Here is a 17,109-nt window from a genome sequence, read left to right on the forward strand (position 1 = left end):
GGGTTGTAGCCTATTCCCGATGTTATTTAACCTCCACATAAGGCAAGCACTAATGGAAACCAAAGAAAAATTTGGAGTAGGGATTAAAGTCCAGTAAGAAGAAATAAAAACTTTCAGGTTTTTTTTCCGGTGACATTGTAATTCTGTCAAAGTCAGCAAAGGACTGGGAAGAGGGGTTGAACGGAGTGGACAGTTTAAATGTTTTGAAACACTATTCCAGGTACTAGAATGGACAGTGTCTTGAAAGGAGGACATAAATGAACCTCAACAAAAGGAAATCAAGAATAATGGAATGTAGTCGAAATATAGTCGAATTAAATCAGGAGATGGAAAGGAAATTATATTACGATGGCCGAAGAGGAGAGGATATAAAACGTAGACTGGCAATGGAAAGAAAAGTGTTTCTGAAGAAGAGAAATTTGCTAACGTCGAATATAGATTTAAGGGACAAGATGAGAATAGAGACTTTTAAAATGTGGTGCTGGAGAAAAATGCTGAAGATTAGATGGGTAGAGCATGATACTAATGAGTAGGTACCGGATAAAACTGGGGAGAAAAGAAATTTGTGGCACGACCTGACTAGAAGAGATCGGTTGACGGGATACATTCTGAGATATCAAGTGATCACCAGTTTAGTATTGGAGGGAAGTGTGTGTGCGTGTGTGTGAGAGAGAGAGAGAGAGAGAGAGATAGGGAGAGAGAGAGAGAGAGAGAGTGGTGGGAGGGGGGGGGGGGTGGTAGGGTAAAAGTCGTAGAGGGAGACCAAGAAATCAGTACAATAAACAGATTCAGAATAATGTAGGTTGCACTAGTTATTCGGAGATGAAAAGGCTTGCACAGGATAGAATAGCATGGAGAGCTGCATCAAACCAGTATTCGAAATGAAGACCGCAACAACAACAATATTTAGGAACATACTTGGTACATGTGTTCATAGAGTTAGCAGTTACACACTGCTAAAAATTTCTTTTGATTGGTGCAGGGAAACTCCGGTTCACTTTTGTCCTGACGTTTCACTGTGACACAAAACCCATAGGAGAACCAATTTTGTGTGCTATGCTCCACAGAAAACTGGTCATTGTACTGCAACTTCAGTTCCTTCGCCATTTCACCAAATTTACAAAAAGCAAAAACGAACGATGTTCAAGATTGCATTTGTAAGTTTTATAGTTTTCACAAATTCACTGTTCAGGCAAGTGCGGAACTTTGATTTCCCAAGGCAGCGGTATGATAGGTTTTTCGGTACTGCCTTAGCATGAAGCCTCTCAAAACGAAGTTGCTACAACACTAGTTCCTTAAACAGCTTCAGCTCTGACCGATGAACGGATGATGCAAGATTTTCTTTTGCGGTAGTCTTTCTCAAATGAAATGTAAGTTGGCCTTAAAATCTAGAAAACTGAACGTCTTGAATTAACGCTCAACTTAATATAGATTCTTCAGCTGTGTTTTACGTCGCTGATGCTGGTTGTTTGTTAACACACATTCTTTGCGAGAAAAACTGACTAGTGTTATTTAACTTGACTTCCTTGTGTAACAAATGATTACTTTCCTTAAAGAACTCTGTAATTTAGGGACAGTCAGCAAGTGTAGCACCGATTTGATGAAAGTCTCAATAAGCTCAGTGCAAATGTGAAATACATGAATACACTGCAGGTATGAAACTTCAGTCCTCTTCCTGTCATTTTGTCCATAGTAAAAGCTTTATTGTGTCTTCGTCGATAATAATAAAAATTTAAAATTTTCTTTTCTTTTAGAAGACACTGACTATTGTGCTATAAAAATACAAAAGGGCAGTGGTTAGCTAATGAGGATCGTCTCATCTAGTGAAAGAGAAGTCGGTTTGAGCAGATACGAGACCATAGAAAAAGGGTAAACAAATCTTAAGGTGGTAGTATTAGAAGTATTCGCTATGGTAATGATGGTGGCAGCGGTGGTGATGGTGGTAGAGGTGGCGGAAAATTTTGATAATAGTGGTAGTGATAAGAAAGTTTGGAGATGGTGGTGATGAAGTGTAGTGTTGGCGGTGATGGAGGGACACTGTGGTGGTGATGGAGATGGTGGTGGTAGTAATGACAAAGTGTGATGATGATAACAGGCTTTATTTTGAAAAGAAAAAAGGGAATTTAGGAGAACAGAAGTCAACCACATGACTATTTTACTGCAGCACGGTTAGTCTCATAAGGAAATAAAAATTATTTTTTAAGAATCAAGAGGTGCACATAGATTTCTTTTTCATTTTCACAGTTGCACAACCTTGTACTATTATGTAACTCTATTTCCGCTTCATGTTCGTATTGTACGATACCAACAATTAAAAAAGTCGTATCAGTCACGCGGAGTGAGTTCCTTTGAATTGTACTAAAAATGGTATGAAACCTGAGGCAATTTCGGAGACTTTACTAAAGCAATCAGTTTTCTAATCAATGGGAATATTATATACACCGATTTCGTTGAGAAGAGGAAAATCTGTTTAACATCTACTTGAGTTAGTTCTTGTGAATGAATGATTATACAGTATTAATGGCTCACGGCTTTCAGAATTCACCTTCAAAGAAGAGGATTGAACCTAACGGTACCATTTATATTGGATTATATCAGTTATAAATTCAAGTGAACACAAGGTATCAAGTTTCATTACCGTAGTACACATATTTATCAGAGTAGCACACAAAAAAGTTAATATGTTTCCCAACATAAAAGTGTAAGAAAATGCATCCTCTGTGTACATGCCGATGAGTTATTTTCATCAAGATCAGCGTTTAAGGTAGCAGTGAATCGATCTCAGGAAGCAGCTTACCGCTAACGCCACCCGCTAATCTGGCTACTCTCAGGGGTTGCTGGTCTATCACTCGTTTTTCCTTTCTCATTGACGTCACCGTTTGATTGATTCGACGCGAAGTGTTCCAGATAATAGCTCACGGGATATATATTCCCGGTGACGTTGACTAACGACCTCTTACAGAAGGTGTCGAAGATTTGGAGAACAAGATGGTCGTTCTTGCAATCTTACATCCCCCAAGAGTTCAGTCTGAAATTGGTTGTATATAAATTTATGTGATGAAATGACACTGTCTCATTTTCGCTGGTTTCCAAAGGTCTTTTACCAAAATTACAAAACAAGCAGTTTCACAATGTTTTTGTTGCAGAGTTCCTCTGACTGCTTGAAAGAAGTGGTTCCTACATCGGCTGTTAGTGATTGCCATTTTATTTTTACTTTGTGTACTGCAACATTTCAGTTCTCAAGCACTGCATACACATCAGAAAACACGTAATTAGAGTACAACTTACGAAGCAAGTATTGATTACAGTCATATGATTAACAACAAAACAGAAAGAGCACTTAACAATGTTTAACCTATTAAGAGCATATGTTCTCGGTTACAAACATATATATATTTTTTTTTTTGTTGGGAAGTCCATGGTTGACCTGATATACAATAAAGTAAAATAAAATGAAAAACTGTGGCAGTACAGGTAAAAATAGTAAGTAAGTAGCCGCTGAAAACGTCATACAATAGAGTAGTTTCCCACCTTACTGGGTTTGCTAACCATAGCTATGGTATTCGGTTCAGCGTGAACAGTAGCACACAGCCAAGCTATTTACTGTTGTGAGGGAGCACTGAATTGTGTGCAGCGCCACCTCGTGGCAAACAAGTCAAAGATAAACCTGTGACAGGAAAGCTCTATGTGTGGCCTATGTTATCTAAGATATTAACATAAAAATTAGGAAGGGAAGAACAGAAAGATTATTTTCTCTTTTTCTGTGTACATTCTATCGAAATGTAAGTTGTTCCAATGATATCATTTTTAAACAGTTGTTATACACATTTTACTGTAGTAAAATGAATTAAGATAATTACATATTCGTATCTTCCTTCTTAAAAACAGAGACATTAGAAACATGAAGATACAATAATAAACTATATAACTACACGTGACACTATTTTTGTGACATTCTTGTCTTGACGTCGTGTGTAATGCAAATACAAAAAAAATTATAAAAAATCAAAAATATGAAACAACATACCCCCTTAACGACTTGGATATTTTATTTGAACTTACTGAACCAATACGCTTGCCCACATTCACTTTTCTTATCTCTTATTCTACCAATGAGCCCTTGCAATAGAGTGAAATACGGAAATAAATAAATGAATTAAATTAACCAAACTGATTGACCACTACATATTTTTAGCCCACCACTACGATTAAAAAAAAATATCGTCCTACTGTTACCAATGTAACTACCAGCACCACTAAATCTTATGATATGAAGAATTGGGTTGTTCATTGGTGCTACAGTGCGTCATCATTGTCGTCAATCATTAGCCAATACACATCCACTGCTGGATAAAAGTCTCTTCCATAATTCTACGTACATACTTTCTTATTTTACATGCTTTTACGTTTCTCCTTAGTGTTTCCTAATGTCATCTACCCACTTTCCATTAAATCGTCGTCTCGGTCTTTCTTATATACTGTAAATCTACGAATCACATTCTTGGCGCAGTTACTGTTAGTTCACTTGCTGAAAGCTCTGTCAATCTACGAATCATTTCCTTACAGTCGTAACTACGCCTTCCGTTCCAGTTTATTATCTAATTCATTTACTTCTTTTTCTCTCTCTCTCATAGCGATTCCTAACATTCATTTCTCCATTGCGCTGAACAACCCTTTGTTTTTGAATGGATTTCGCAGTAAAAGTCCATTATCACTGCCGTGAGGCGAGACAGACAGAAAACATTGTCTCAGATACGAAGGAAACGGAGGTTTGAAAACTCTTCTTAGGCTACGAAAGGCTTAATAGATCGTTTTCACTCTCTATTTATTCCTTTTGTTAACATTCTAGTCGTTTTCTTCAACTGGTCTAAATAAAAAAAAACTCTTCAACTGGTTCAGTAACATCGGTGTTAATTTGTACTACTTCGTTTTTAATGTGTTGGTTGTACATTATTTTTAGACCAGTGTCTAGATCTACATTCCGAATGCCGCCTTACAGGGGAAGGCGGGGGGGGGGGGGGGGGGGAGGGAGAGGCTACTTGTCGTACAACAATCTTTTCCTCCCTTCCACGTCCCAATCACGAGCAGCGCGTGTGTGGGAACAATGATTGTGTGCAAAACAGCTCCGTGTGATCTCCAATATCTCGTTGTGATCCTTTCGAGAGACATACGTGAGAGGAAGTAACTTGTTTTTCGACTCTTCTTGGAAAGAAAACTCGACAGTAAACATCCTCGTGATGCAAAACGACACTCTTGTGCCTTCTGTCACTGGATTTTGTCGGCCATCGCTGTAAGTAAGCGCATTCGTGACGAAACACGCTGCTCTTCGTTTGATCTTGTTTATCTCTTCCATTAATACAACTTTGTAACAGTCCTAGATTGTTGAACATAGTCAAAAATCGGCCGAACGAGTGCTTCGTAAGCCAATTCTTTTACGGATGAATTACATTTCTGTAAGTTTCTCCCAATGGATCTCGGTCTGGCATCTACTTTTCCTACTATTTGTTTTATTTCGTCACTCCACTTTGGGTCGCTCTGGTTGGTTACTATTAGCTAGTTTACACTAGTTAGTGTTTCCACTGATTTGTCACCAACAGCATACTCGAACAGTAGTGCATCTCTTCCGCTATTTATGCACAACACGTCACATTTACATTCAGAGTTAGCTTCGATTCTCTGCAGAAAAGGTCGATCCTCTGAAGGTCTTCTTGCATTTCGCTGTAGACTTCTGGTGTTGCTACCTTCTCACAGACAACAGCATCGTCCGCGAATAGCCTCACGGAACCTACAACATTATCCACTTGATCATTTGTACACAGTGGTCAGAAGCAATCTGAAAAGCTTGTAAGGATGTTGCAGGATAGGTTGTTCCGAGAAATAACTGTTAAGAAAAAAATTCTATACGTTGCGCCGTTTGCGAGCTAATTAGCATTGAAGTTGGCCAATCAGGCCGTTTGGCGCGCAAATTCAAGCGGCCCGCCAGAGACGGTGTCTTCCAACGTGTTCTTCGTTTGGCTTCCTAAAACCGAACAAGAGAACGATACAAAAATTGGACATGGGACCGCAGTAAGGATCGAACGCGAACCAAAGGCTGAGCAGTCTCGTGTGCTATCGTCTACGCTACGAGAACAACTGGCATTAATTGTATTGACGGGCCCTTGAATTTGCGCGCACAACTACCTGATTGGCTAACTTCAACGTCAGTTAGCTCGGAAACGACGCAATGTATCGAATTTTTTTCTTAACAATTATTTGCCATCACAACTTACCTTGCAACGCCTTCACAAGCTTTTCACACTGTTCCTGACCACCCTGTATATATTGTAAACAGTAATGTCCCTAACACACTTAATTGAGCCACTCCCAAAATTACCTTCACATCTTTGAACTTTTTCTGTAAAGAGTGATGTAACGAGTTCTATCTACAAGGGACTCCTCTATCCAGTCACAAGTCCGGTCCGATACTTGTTAATTTCGTATTTTGTTAACTAAATGACATTGCGGAGCCCGCATCTCGTGGTCGTGCGGTAGCGTTCTCGCTTCCCAATCCCCCGGGCTCCCGGGTTCGATTCCCGGCGGGGTCAGGGATTTCTCTGCCTCGTGATGGCTGGGTGTTGTGTGCTGTCCTTAGGTTAGTTAGGTTTAAGTAGTTCTAAGTTATAGGGGACTTATGACCACAACAGTTGAGTCCCATAGTGCTCAGAGCCATTTGAACCATTTGACATTGCGGAACTGAATCGATTATCTACCTGAGGTCAGGGAACACGTCAACAACCTGAAACCTTTTTCTAGTGTGCTCTGGATCTCATGGACGAACAGAGAGAACTAAGTTTCGCAATACGTACTTTTAAACGTGTTGTATAAATATATTCCGCTCATTGCTGACGTGTATTTGCGTAGGCGGCAATCAGCTTCATGTCAACAGCGAAAGTAGCTAGTTAGTTCCATTAACCCGTATCCCTTCTTCGTTCTATCAGTTTACGGATCTGAACTATTGCTCGGGAGCTGGTGAGAAGACTTTCTGTGATATGCAATTATCTTTCCGAGCTTCTGTATCAGATCTTAATTTCCCACAATCCTGATGGGACCTAATTGAAGCGTAGCTCCGACGTACATATTCTTCGGTATACTAGAATAGGAGTTGCATCAGTATCTGGTTACTTATGTTTGTTAGCGCCGATTTTGTTGTCAGAAGCACTCTCAAAACGTGCGAGTATAAAACCCAGGCATACGTTTTATTCAAACTTATTGCTCCGTTCCACAACTTCGCCTTGGACTTTGGAATGGTGCTATGGGTTTGCGTGTTCCTTTGCCTGATTTTCATGGAAATGGGAACATACAAAGGTGCATAGACTTGCTTTACCGAGATTATTTCTTGAACGGAATAGAGAGAAATAACTATTATCTTCGAAACGCCACACTGTAGTTTGTTGAACATAAATGTCGTCGTAAGTGACATAGATGTCATTGGCCGGTAAGGTTATTTTTGGCTCTTATAGTGATCGTCTTACAGTTTCTATACTGATATCTGGCATGCCTCTTGTTTAAATAAATTTAAGTAGAGGTCATTGGATTGCAATGTTTTCTTCTTTTACAGATGTTCTCGTCCTCATTATTTTGCCACCTGCTTTTCCAACGCAGTGATTCCGTTGAGTAGGGTACCGTCTTTTTGGTTCTACTTGAGTTTCTAGAAACTAAAGTGACCGTGCGCGAGGATTTGCTAGCCAAGCACATTCTCTTCCCTTACTGGGAGCTAATTCTACAAAACGAGGTGCCTACGATAAAATACTCTGATGTGCAATGTTAGATAACTTAATATTTGTCTAAATGTGTTTAATATTACGACAGCTTTTATTCCTTATTATCTCTGCTGATACAACAGCGCTATTACCAGCTCCAACAAAAGTGGGTTCAGGTAAAGGGAAAAAGAGTAAGTCATTGTATCGTTTTCTGAAATTAAGTGTACGCAAGAATAAATAGAGTTTAGACGCGCGTATGAGACAAAACACTGACGCAAACAGTATAAAAAGTAGCTTCAATGGATATTTCTGGGCAATGATTATGTTTTGGATGGATCCGGATTTTGTTTTCGAAAGGCACGGTGCAGGCCGGAAATGAGCAAAGATGGAAGAAGGCTGTTTAACGACGCTTCATGCCGAGGTCAATAGAGACGAAATGTGTATAAAGCCTGATTGAGTAGGAAATAGGTCGTTGTCTTTTCCAAAGGACTAACCCTGTGATTTACGGAAACCATCAGAATCTGTACGGTCAAATGGGAATTTGAACACCGCTCCTGCTGATTACGAGTACATTGGTTCAAGCACTACTCCTCGTAATTCTGTTCGGTAATGCCTGTATGAGGACAAATGGTATGTAGCATTCTCAGGTCACTCATCTTAAATGTAAGGAAGGGACCTCCTGACATACGTACCTTCTATTTGTTCTACTCATGTACCATGTTATGATTCTTGCGTTCCATTTTGGGACTTTTTGCAAACAGACCCCCCCCCCCCCCCAAGACACAGACACAAATTTGAATACAGCGAACAGACACGCCAATGACGGACAGTCCACAATTTCGTGAAAAAAATCAGTATGTGGGGCACGACAGAGATGTGAACACGGATCTCCCTCTTCGCAGTCCAACAGCGTGACCACATAACTAACCACGATGCTACGGTTACTGAACTTCCCTCGATGTTGCACATCTTGAACTTGGAGCGATCACTGCTTCTGTTTAGCTTCTTTTTTCACAGGTCAGTACACCTTTTTCCTGTTTCCGTGCTTGGTCTGTGTTCAGTTTTTGATGGGCTACCCACTGGGCGCCGGCCGAGGTGGCCGATTGGTTCTAGTCGCTACAATTTGGAACCGAGCGACCGCTACGGTCGCAGGTTCGAATCCTGCCTCGGGCATGGATGTGTGTGCTGTCCTTAGGTTAGTTAGGTTTAAGTAGTTCTAAGTTCTAGGGGACTGATGACCTTAGAAGTTAAGTCCCATAGTGCTCAGAGCCATTTGAACCATATCCACTGGGCCATCTTACCACTAAACCTGAGGGGGGCGCGATGGGGTGTTTCCCTTATCAGGTGCAGTTCGTGTGTTTACCTGTCCGCTTGAAGCCAATCAGTTTCTGATGTGCTCTTGTAGCTACCAGAAAATTTGCCCGTAAAACTCTTCCGACTTTCACAGTGTACACGGCACTCGAAAAAGTAGATAAGGCTTTCGTTTATGGTGAATGTCGCCAGGCTGTTAGAACAACGGCGTGGCTGTATGCTGCCGGTATCCTGTTCATGTCAACCCTTTGCACTCTGTCTTTAAAACACAAAATAATCAAGAAACTAAAAATTTGAAGACGTACTTAATCCTTTTTACAAGTCACTTCATTAGCAGCTTCGTGGCAGAATCTGTTACAATAATCCGAAATGTGTCTATGAAAACTGCCAAGTGTCGTGGCGTTATTAGGCAAGATACCACAGGCACTATTGAGGAATGGTGATGTGCGCTCCGTATTGTCTGAGGCTGTAGATATTCCGATGATGAATACCACAGTAGACAGTTCAAGTGAGGAGGAATGGGCACCAATATAAAGGGAAATCACATAAGTTGAACAGACAGGTATGGTACTACATTGTGGTCTCCAGACCTAAAACCGGTTTGACGCAGCGCTCAACGGCAGCCCGTTCTGTGGAAGCCTCTACGCCTCTGCCTGACATATACTCACTTGAACCTAATGACCGTAGTCAAACCTTGGTCTCCCTCTACAAAGTTTATTTCTCCACAAAAATGGTTCAAATGGCTCTGAGCACTATGGGACTTAACTTCTAATGTCATCAGTCCCCTAGAACTTAGAACTACTTAAACCTAACCAACCTAAGGACATCACACACATCCATGCCCGAGACAGGATAGGAACCTGCGACCGTAGCGATCGCGCGGTTCGGGACTGTAGCGCCTAGAGCCGCACGGCCACCCGGCCGGCATTTCTCCTCACTTATACCGATTATTAAGTTAATTTTCTCTTGATGGTTCACTATGTGTCCCATCAACTTATCCCTTCTTTTAGTCCAATTGCACCACAAACCTCTTTTCTTCCCAGTTCGATACAGTACAGACTTCAACCAGTCACTTTTTTGAATTGTTATTTATTATTCCATGAGCCGGTTTTCGAACCTTTTCAGGTGCATCCTCAGATGGTTTTCCAGAAGTTACATATCTATTTCTAACGTAATGCTGAGCGCTGGCTCTGTGACAAAAAGATGGAACATGCTTTAATGTATCGCCATGAGTATTGTTTAACTGTTGATATGGACACAAAATTTTAGTTTTGTACTTAGTGTCCATCTGTCTACTTCCATTCTGATGGTCTCTTATTAGTTGCTGATTCTGCCCATCTAATCTTCAGCATTCTTCTGTAGCACCACGTCTCGAAACCTTCTACTCTCTTCTTGTCTCTGCTTCTTATCGTCCACATTTAACTTCCGTATAAGATTAAAACTTCGGAAAAATACAAACTTTCTAAGATTTTCCAAAAGTAAGCAACTTTCGAACACTTGAATGCGTTTGTTTGTGTGGCCATCCTCTGCAGCAAGCATATAAATGCTTGATTTTGTAAATAAAACTGCCTTTTCATGCAGCTAGTTACTTTATTTATCCCATACGCGTTTCGCCTTCTCCTTTTCTAAGGCATCATCAGTGGGCTCTATAATGATACAGTTTTGTTAGTTATAGATTATCAAACAGTTCACTTTGCGATTTTTTGTAAAAATGTAGTTGTGGTGTCACCGCCGGACACCACAATTGCTAGGTCGTAGCAAATGACGTAGCTGAAGGCTATGCTAACTATCGTCTCGGCAAATGAGAGCGTAATTTGTCAGTGAACCATCGTAGCAAAGTCGGCTGTACAACTGGGGCGAGTGCTAGGACGTCTCTCTAGACCTGCCGTGTGGCGGCGCTCGGTCTGCAATCACTGATAGTGGCGAGACGCGGGTCCGACGTATACTACCGGACCGCGGCCGATTTAAAGGCTACCACCTAGCAAGTGTGGTGTCTGGCGGTGACACCACAGTAGTTACTTACGATTTGCTGATCTGCGTTTCCTAACATCTGGTCTGGAGGTCGCACTACCACTTTTATCACTGTTCTATATTCACATCTTTGTATTTACGCCATCCACACACTGTTCACCATGTTTATCACTCTTTTTTTGTGGTGGACTGTCGTTTTTCTGTCACTTGATACAACTATTTCGTCGTACACTTCTTTTCACAGCGTAAATATTGCGACTCCATTACGAGTTTCATCGTCTTCGGTATGTTTACCTATGTGTTGCCACCCTAACGAAGTATATGTTCGTTACTAACTTCTGTTTACGATGTTTATACCGTGTGTGTGCGCATGAGTGAGAGAGAGAGGGGGGGATAGAGCCGTTTTTGTGTGTGTGTGTGGGGGGGGGGGGGGGAGGGAGGGGGGCGTTGTACTAGCTGTTAGCGAGTGGCTGAAAACTTTGGTGACAGCTGTTTTGACTTTTCGTTTCAATATTCTGGGGAGGGGTCATGGATGAGTGAGTGTAACGATGTTGGGTTCTATTATTATTACATTGAACAGTATTATTATATTTATCCTTTTTGCGAACATTATTCTGTTATTTTATCTATTAGTGTAAATAATGAATTGCTTTGCATGTGTACTTGGTCATTTAACAGGATTTTCCCCTCTGCTTTGGATTTGTGTGTGTAGCAATTTTCTTGCATGGTCAGAAGGTACTTTTTATTGTTGATTCTAATTATTCTCATGTCATCTTCTCTCACTGATACGCACACACAAGGTATAAACATCGTAAAAAGAAGTTAGTAACGAACATATACTTCCTTATGGTGGCAACACATAGGTAAACATACCAAAGACGATGAAACACGCAATGGAGGCGCAATATTTACGCTGCGAAAAGAAGTGTACGACGAAATAGTTGATCAAATGGCAGAAGAACGATATTCTACCACAAAAAAAGAGTGACAAACATGGTGAACAGTGTGTGGATGGTGAAAATACAAAGATGTGAATATAGAACAGTGATAAAAGTGGTAGTTGCGACCTCCAGACCAGATGTGAGGAAACGCAGATCAGCAAATCGTAAGTAATTACATTTTTACAAAAAATCGCGAAGTGAACTGTTTGATAAACTATAACTAACAAAACTGCATCATTATAGATCCACTGATGATGCCTTAGAAAAGGAGAAGGCGAAACGCGTATGGGATTAATAAAATAACTAGCAGCAGGGAAAGGCAGTTTGATTTGCAAAACAAGTACTTGAATTTGTATTGGATTTTAGCAAATTTATCTTTTTCAGAAACGCCTTCCTTGTTAGTCTGAATTGTATGTCGACTTAACTTCGGTCATTATCAGTTATTTTGCGGCCAAAATAGCAAAACGCATATCCTACTAGTAGCGTCTCATTTCCAATCCTCAGATGAGTGTTAGTAAACACTCCTTACTTCGAAATACGTAGGGTTAGTAAGCAAAATCTTGTTTTACGCTGTGAACTTTCTATATGTATATTCCTGCAATCGTCTTCAAATTTATTTACTTCCCTTTTTGAGGTGTCGTTTTGTGTTCCAGATGTACTGGGGCGCCATCAATGCGTCCGTGACGCCACCGGAGCAGGCGCCTCTACGCAGGTACCCGCCTGAGAAGCGCAGTGGGTCAGGTAAGCATCCAGAGCGCGCACGCGATGCTGCACTTCGAGCAAGTGCTACTCATCCGAACGTCTGCATCTCTACTGTCCAGGATGGGAGGGAAAGGGGATGCATGGCTATTACAGAGTTTTCATTAAAAAACTTGTGGAAGATTCCAGTTTTTTTGCAGTATCGAATCAGTTTTTCCTTTGGTCGGAATGATCTCAGTTTCAGACTCTGCTGAATGTGACGGGCAGTACCGTTTGATTTTAGTTCGTTAGTTTCGTATGTCGTAGACCACATATACTACGAACATTATGAAGAGAAATGTATGGTTTACACAGGATTTACACAAATTTAATGAAATATTTTACACTGATACTGCTGGTATCAATCTTTGATGGCTCAGTATTTGACCTATTGATACGTCCCCTTAGAAAAATTAATGAATTACTGTACTAATAAACCTCTTACATTATTTGATTTTCAAAAAGCTGAGCAGAACTGAACGTACTCAGACATTTCGCTCTTTACCTATTCTGATCAACACTTAACTAGCAGCCAATATTTTTAACGCAACGCAATCTGACTTTCAATAATCCCTACAAGAGAATGGCCCTGACTAACATTAACCTATACCTTTCACAAATCACTTACCTCACAAAAATCTTCGTTACTCGAACTACTGCAATACAGCGAGCGCCACTACTGCCAGCTACATAAAAGATTCAAACTACTGAAGGCACTAAAACTACTAATAGGCATAGTTAGCAAATGAAAGATTTTGATAGAGAACAAACAATGTATTTTTGAATATTATTAATATTCAAAAGTCATCATATATATATATATATATAAAAATCAGTCCATGATATCCAATATTACAAATTTACTCTTTCTGATGGACACACGTCCACATCGTCCGCTCTCAAAATTCCGTCATCTCTCTCCCCCCATCCACCACTGCTGGCGGCTCACCTCCAACTGCACAACGCTACGCGCTGTTAACAGCCAACTGCCCAACACTACAATAGCATATACTCCAACGATGCCACCCAGCCACAGACTGCACACAGCACAGCCAGTGATTTTCATGCAGAGCGCTACGTGGCGTTACCAATATAAAAACCTAAACAGCCTACTTACACTATCAACCAATCTTTTTCTTTGTTCAACTTATGGCACAACCCTGTTTTCTCCCCATTTCGATGCAGAAACTCTTTCGCTTGCCCGTCTACCTATCCTACTCCCACATATAATTGTAATTACCTTATTATAAGTAATGAACGCGTTTTGCTAAATCAAGTATCCCAAAAATACTGTATCACAGAATAATAATGTGTAATATGTTTAACTTAGAATCTAAGAGTTTTAAAGATCACTAGAGTATATTTGTCTGGGGATTATGTAGACCGTGCCATCTGCATATTTCTATCGTCTACGCCCTAAGGTGTAAAAAAATTCCAACAATTTTTCAGTCTCATAAATTCTTCAATAAAGAATCCGTCGAATATCAGCAAACAGACAGCGTTTGGCGCAGGAAGTAATGTCTCGCTTACAAGTGCTGTCGACATTGCTCTTGCTCGCCAACTTTTCCAGATAAAAAGAAGAAATTTGGAAGCGCAAATCACCGATCAGTTCCAGTCGAACTACGGATTCTACTCACAGGGAAACATCACCATATTAACTGCATATCTCTGGGCAAAAACAAGCACACTTGTAAAATATCTGCTCTGGCAATCTATCTCGCGCGAAAATTTGAGCCATAATTGCGACAGTATGCAGTTACTACCCTCTGAATGTTTTACTTTTCTACAGTCGCGCGCATCTATTGTTTGTCACTCGTACCATCCCACTGCAGCTGCCTAATGCCCGAGCGCTAAGTACTGTACAGAAGTATGAGAAAGGCGTTCGTGTTCATAATGTCCTCCAACCAACAAGCTATAGTGTTTCGTTCATTGTGTGAAACTGTGCGGTATCTAATCTGTACCTGGTGCCAGAGATCACTTTGCTTTGAACACTTTCACGTTGTGATTCACAAATTCAGTATAAATTAATCAAATACCCCATTTAAAAAGTATGTACCTGGTGCCAGAGATCACTTTGCTTTGAACACTTTCACGTTGTGATTCACAAATGCAGTATAAATTAATCAAATATCCCATTTAAAAATTATGTACCTGGTGCCAGAGATCACTTTGCTTTGAACACTTTTACGTTGTGATTCACAAATGCAGTGTAAATTAATCAAATATCCCATTAAAGAAGTAGCGTTGCGCTGTGTGGGAGTTAAAATCTTTGTTGTACGCTTTTTTCTTTATACTGAAAAGCCGTAACTGTTAAAATGAAGCACATTCCCAGAAGTTGCCCTATTCTTCAACGTGATTGGCATAATTGAATTGTAAATCAAAAAGCAATAATTCCAATACTAGAGAAACAGATGCATTTAGTGAAAGAGGTAGAACATCTCATTGCTGTTGACAGCATTTTTGTTGTTCACAAACGTTTGTCAATAGAAAAAGTTTAATCGAAATTATGTATTCTTTTCACTTAAAACAACGTGTTTTGGAACAAGATTTCAAAACAAATTTGGCAGACGTGACCCCCTCCCCACATAATCTTCCATCACCTTCAACATCTCACAAATAGGAGGACACGAGTGACAAACTACCTTTGCACGTGAATGTTTGAAATATGTACATTCAAGTCTACGTGCCATTAGAATTACGGTCCAAACTACCGCGCGGGATCGATTGCTGAGATAGATCACATTCTTCTGTACTTCTTTCTTTTGAAAATATAAGGTCAAGTTAGCGATGTTTCCTTGTTAATGCTCCTTCTACATCAGTGACGTATAAGCCTTCTAATTGCTGTTTTTATGATTTTAATCATTTAAATAATTCATTTTGCTTATTTATGCCAACCGTAGACTTGCTTCAATGTTCGAATTAAAAACTTTAAGGGTTCGGTTGTTGGATATTGTCACAAGACTTAGTGCTGCTGTGTGACTATGAGATATTTTTTTGATGAGCAGGAATAGATGTGAAAAAGCTTCAACAGTTTTAGAGCCTGAAAAATTTTTCATTAGAGAACCGTACAGATACTAGAGAAATAGATGCATTTGGTGAAAGAGGTAGTACATCTCCTCTCATTGCTGATGACAACATTTTTGTTGTTCATTAACGTTTTTCAATTAAAAAATGTTAATAAAATTGGAATCTACTGTCAGATATCATCTGAAATCTGTTGCCGAATTAGACTCAGTTGTCTCCTTACGTCAATAACATAATTACGAGGATCTCAGCTGTTAAAGTTAATGATTTTCATAGCAATAGCAAACCCGTCGGTAAAATATGTAACCGCTTGTCTTCACATGGCAGTCGTATCACAAGGCAACATAATGGCAAACTGCACGGTCTCTATAATCCAACAGACAAATATCTTCTAGTACTCTTCAAAATTCTAAATTAAACACTGCGCTTTAAATTCTCAATCAGCGGCTCATTTGCTGTACATGATTTCGAGCACCATTCAAAGTCAAGTCAATATTTCTCCATACTGAGGTGACAACAGTCACGGGATACCTCCTAATTACGTATTGGACCTCCTACTGCCCCGCGTAGTGCAGCAGTTCGACGTGGCATACACTCCACAAATCGATGGAAGTTCCCTGCGGAAATGTCGAGCCATTTTGTCTCTATGGCCGTCCATAATTGCGAAAGTGTTGCTGGTGTAGGATTCTGTGCACGAACTGACCTCTCGATTATGTCCCATGAATGATCGATGGGACTCATGTTGGGCGATCTGGGTGGCCAAACCATTCCCTCGAATTGTCCAGAATGTTCTTCAAACCAGTCGCGGACAACTGTGTCCCGGTGACACGACATCGTTTCAAATGGTCTCCAAATAGCCGAATGTAACCATTTCCAGTCAATGATGGGTTCAGGTGGACCAGAGGACCCAATCCATTCCGTGTAAACACACGCCACACCATTATGGAACCAGCACCAGCTGGCCCAGTGCCTTGTTGACAGATTGGTTCCACGGCTTCGTGCGGTCTGCGCCACACTCGAACCCTACCATCAGCTCTTACCAAGTGAAATCACGACTCATCTGAACACGTCGCGGTATTCTAGTCGTCTATGGTGCAACCGATATGGTCACGAGCCCAAGAGATGCCCTGCGAGCAATGTCTTACTGTTAGCAAAGGAACTCACGTCGGTCATCTGCTGCCATAACACATTAACGTCAAATTTCGTCACACTGTCCTAACGGATACGCTTATCGTATTTCACACATTGATTTCTGCATTTATTTCACACAGTGTTGCTTGCCTGTTAGCACTGACAACTCTGCGGAAGCGCCGCTGCTGTCGGTCGTTCAGTGGAGGCCGTCGGCCACTGCGTTGACCGTGGTGAGAGGTAATGTCTGAAGTTTG

At 40.6% G+C, this 17,109-nt stretch overlaps 1 protein-coding gene across 1 annotated transcript in view; it reads left to right on the plus strand.

Annotated features, from left to right (window-relative positions):
* LOC126481939 (uncharacterized) overlaps positions 1 to 17,109 on the plus strand; it is a 935,620-nt gene that overhangs the window by 817,049 nt on the left and 101,462 nt on the right. Inside the window, exon 6 of the mRNA XM_050105898.1 lies at positions 12,616 to 12,703. Coding sequence (XP_049961855.1) covers positions 12,616 to 12,703 — 88 coding nt within the window. The remainder of the gene's footprint in view (positions 1 to 12,615; positions 12,704 to 17,109) is intronic.

This window comes from Schistocerca serialis, chromosome 5 (assembly GCF_023864345.2).
Source record: "Schistocerca serialis cubense isolate TAMUIC-IGC-003099 chromosome 5, iqSchSeri2.2, whole genome shotgun sequence".
NCBI classification, from domain to species: domain Eukaryota; kingdom Metazoa; phylum Arthropoda; class Insecta; order Orthoptera; family Acrididae; genus Schistocerca; species Schistocerca serialis.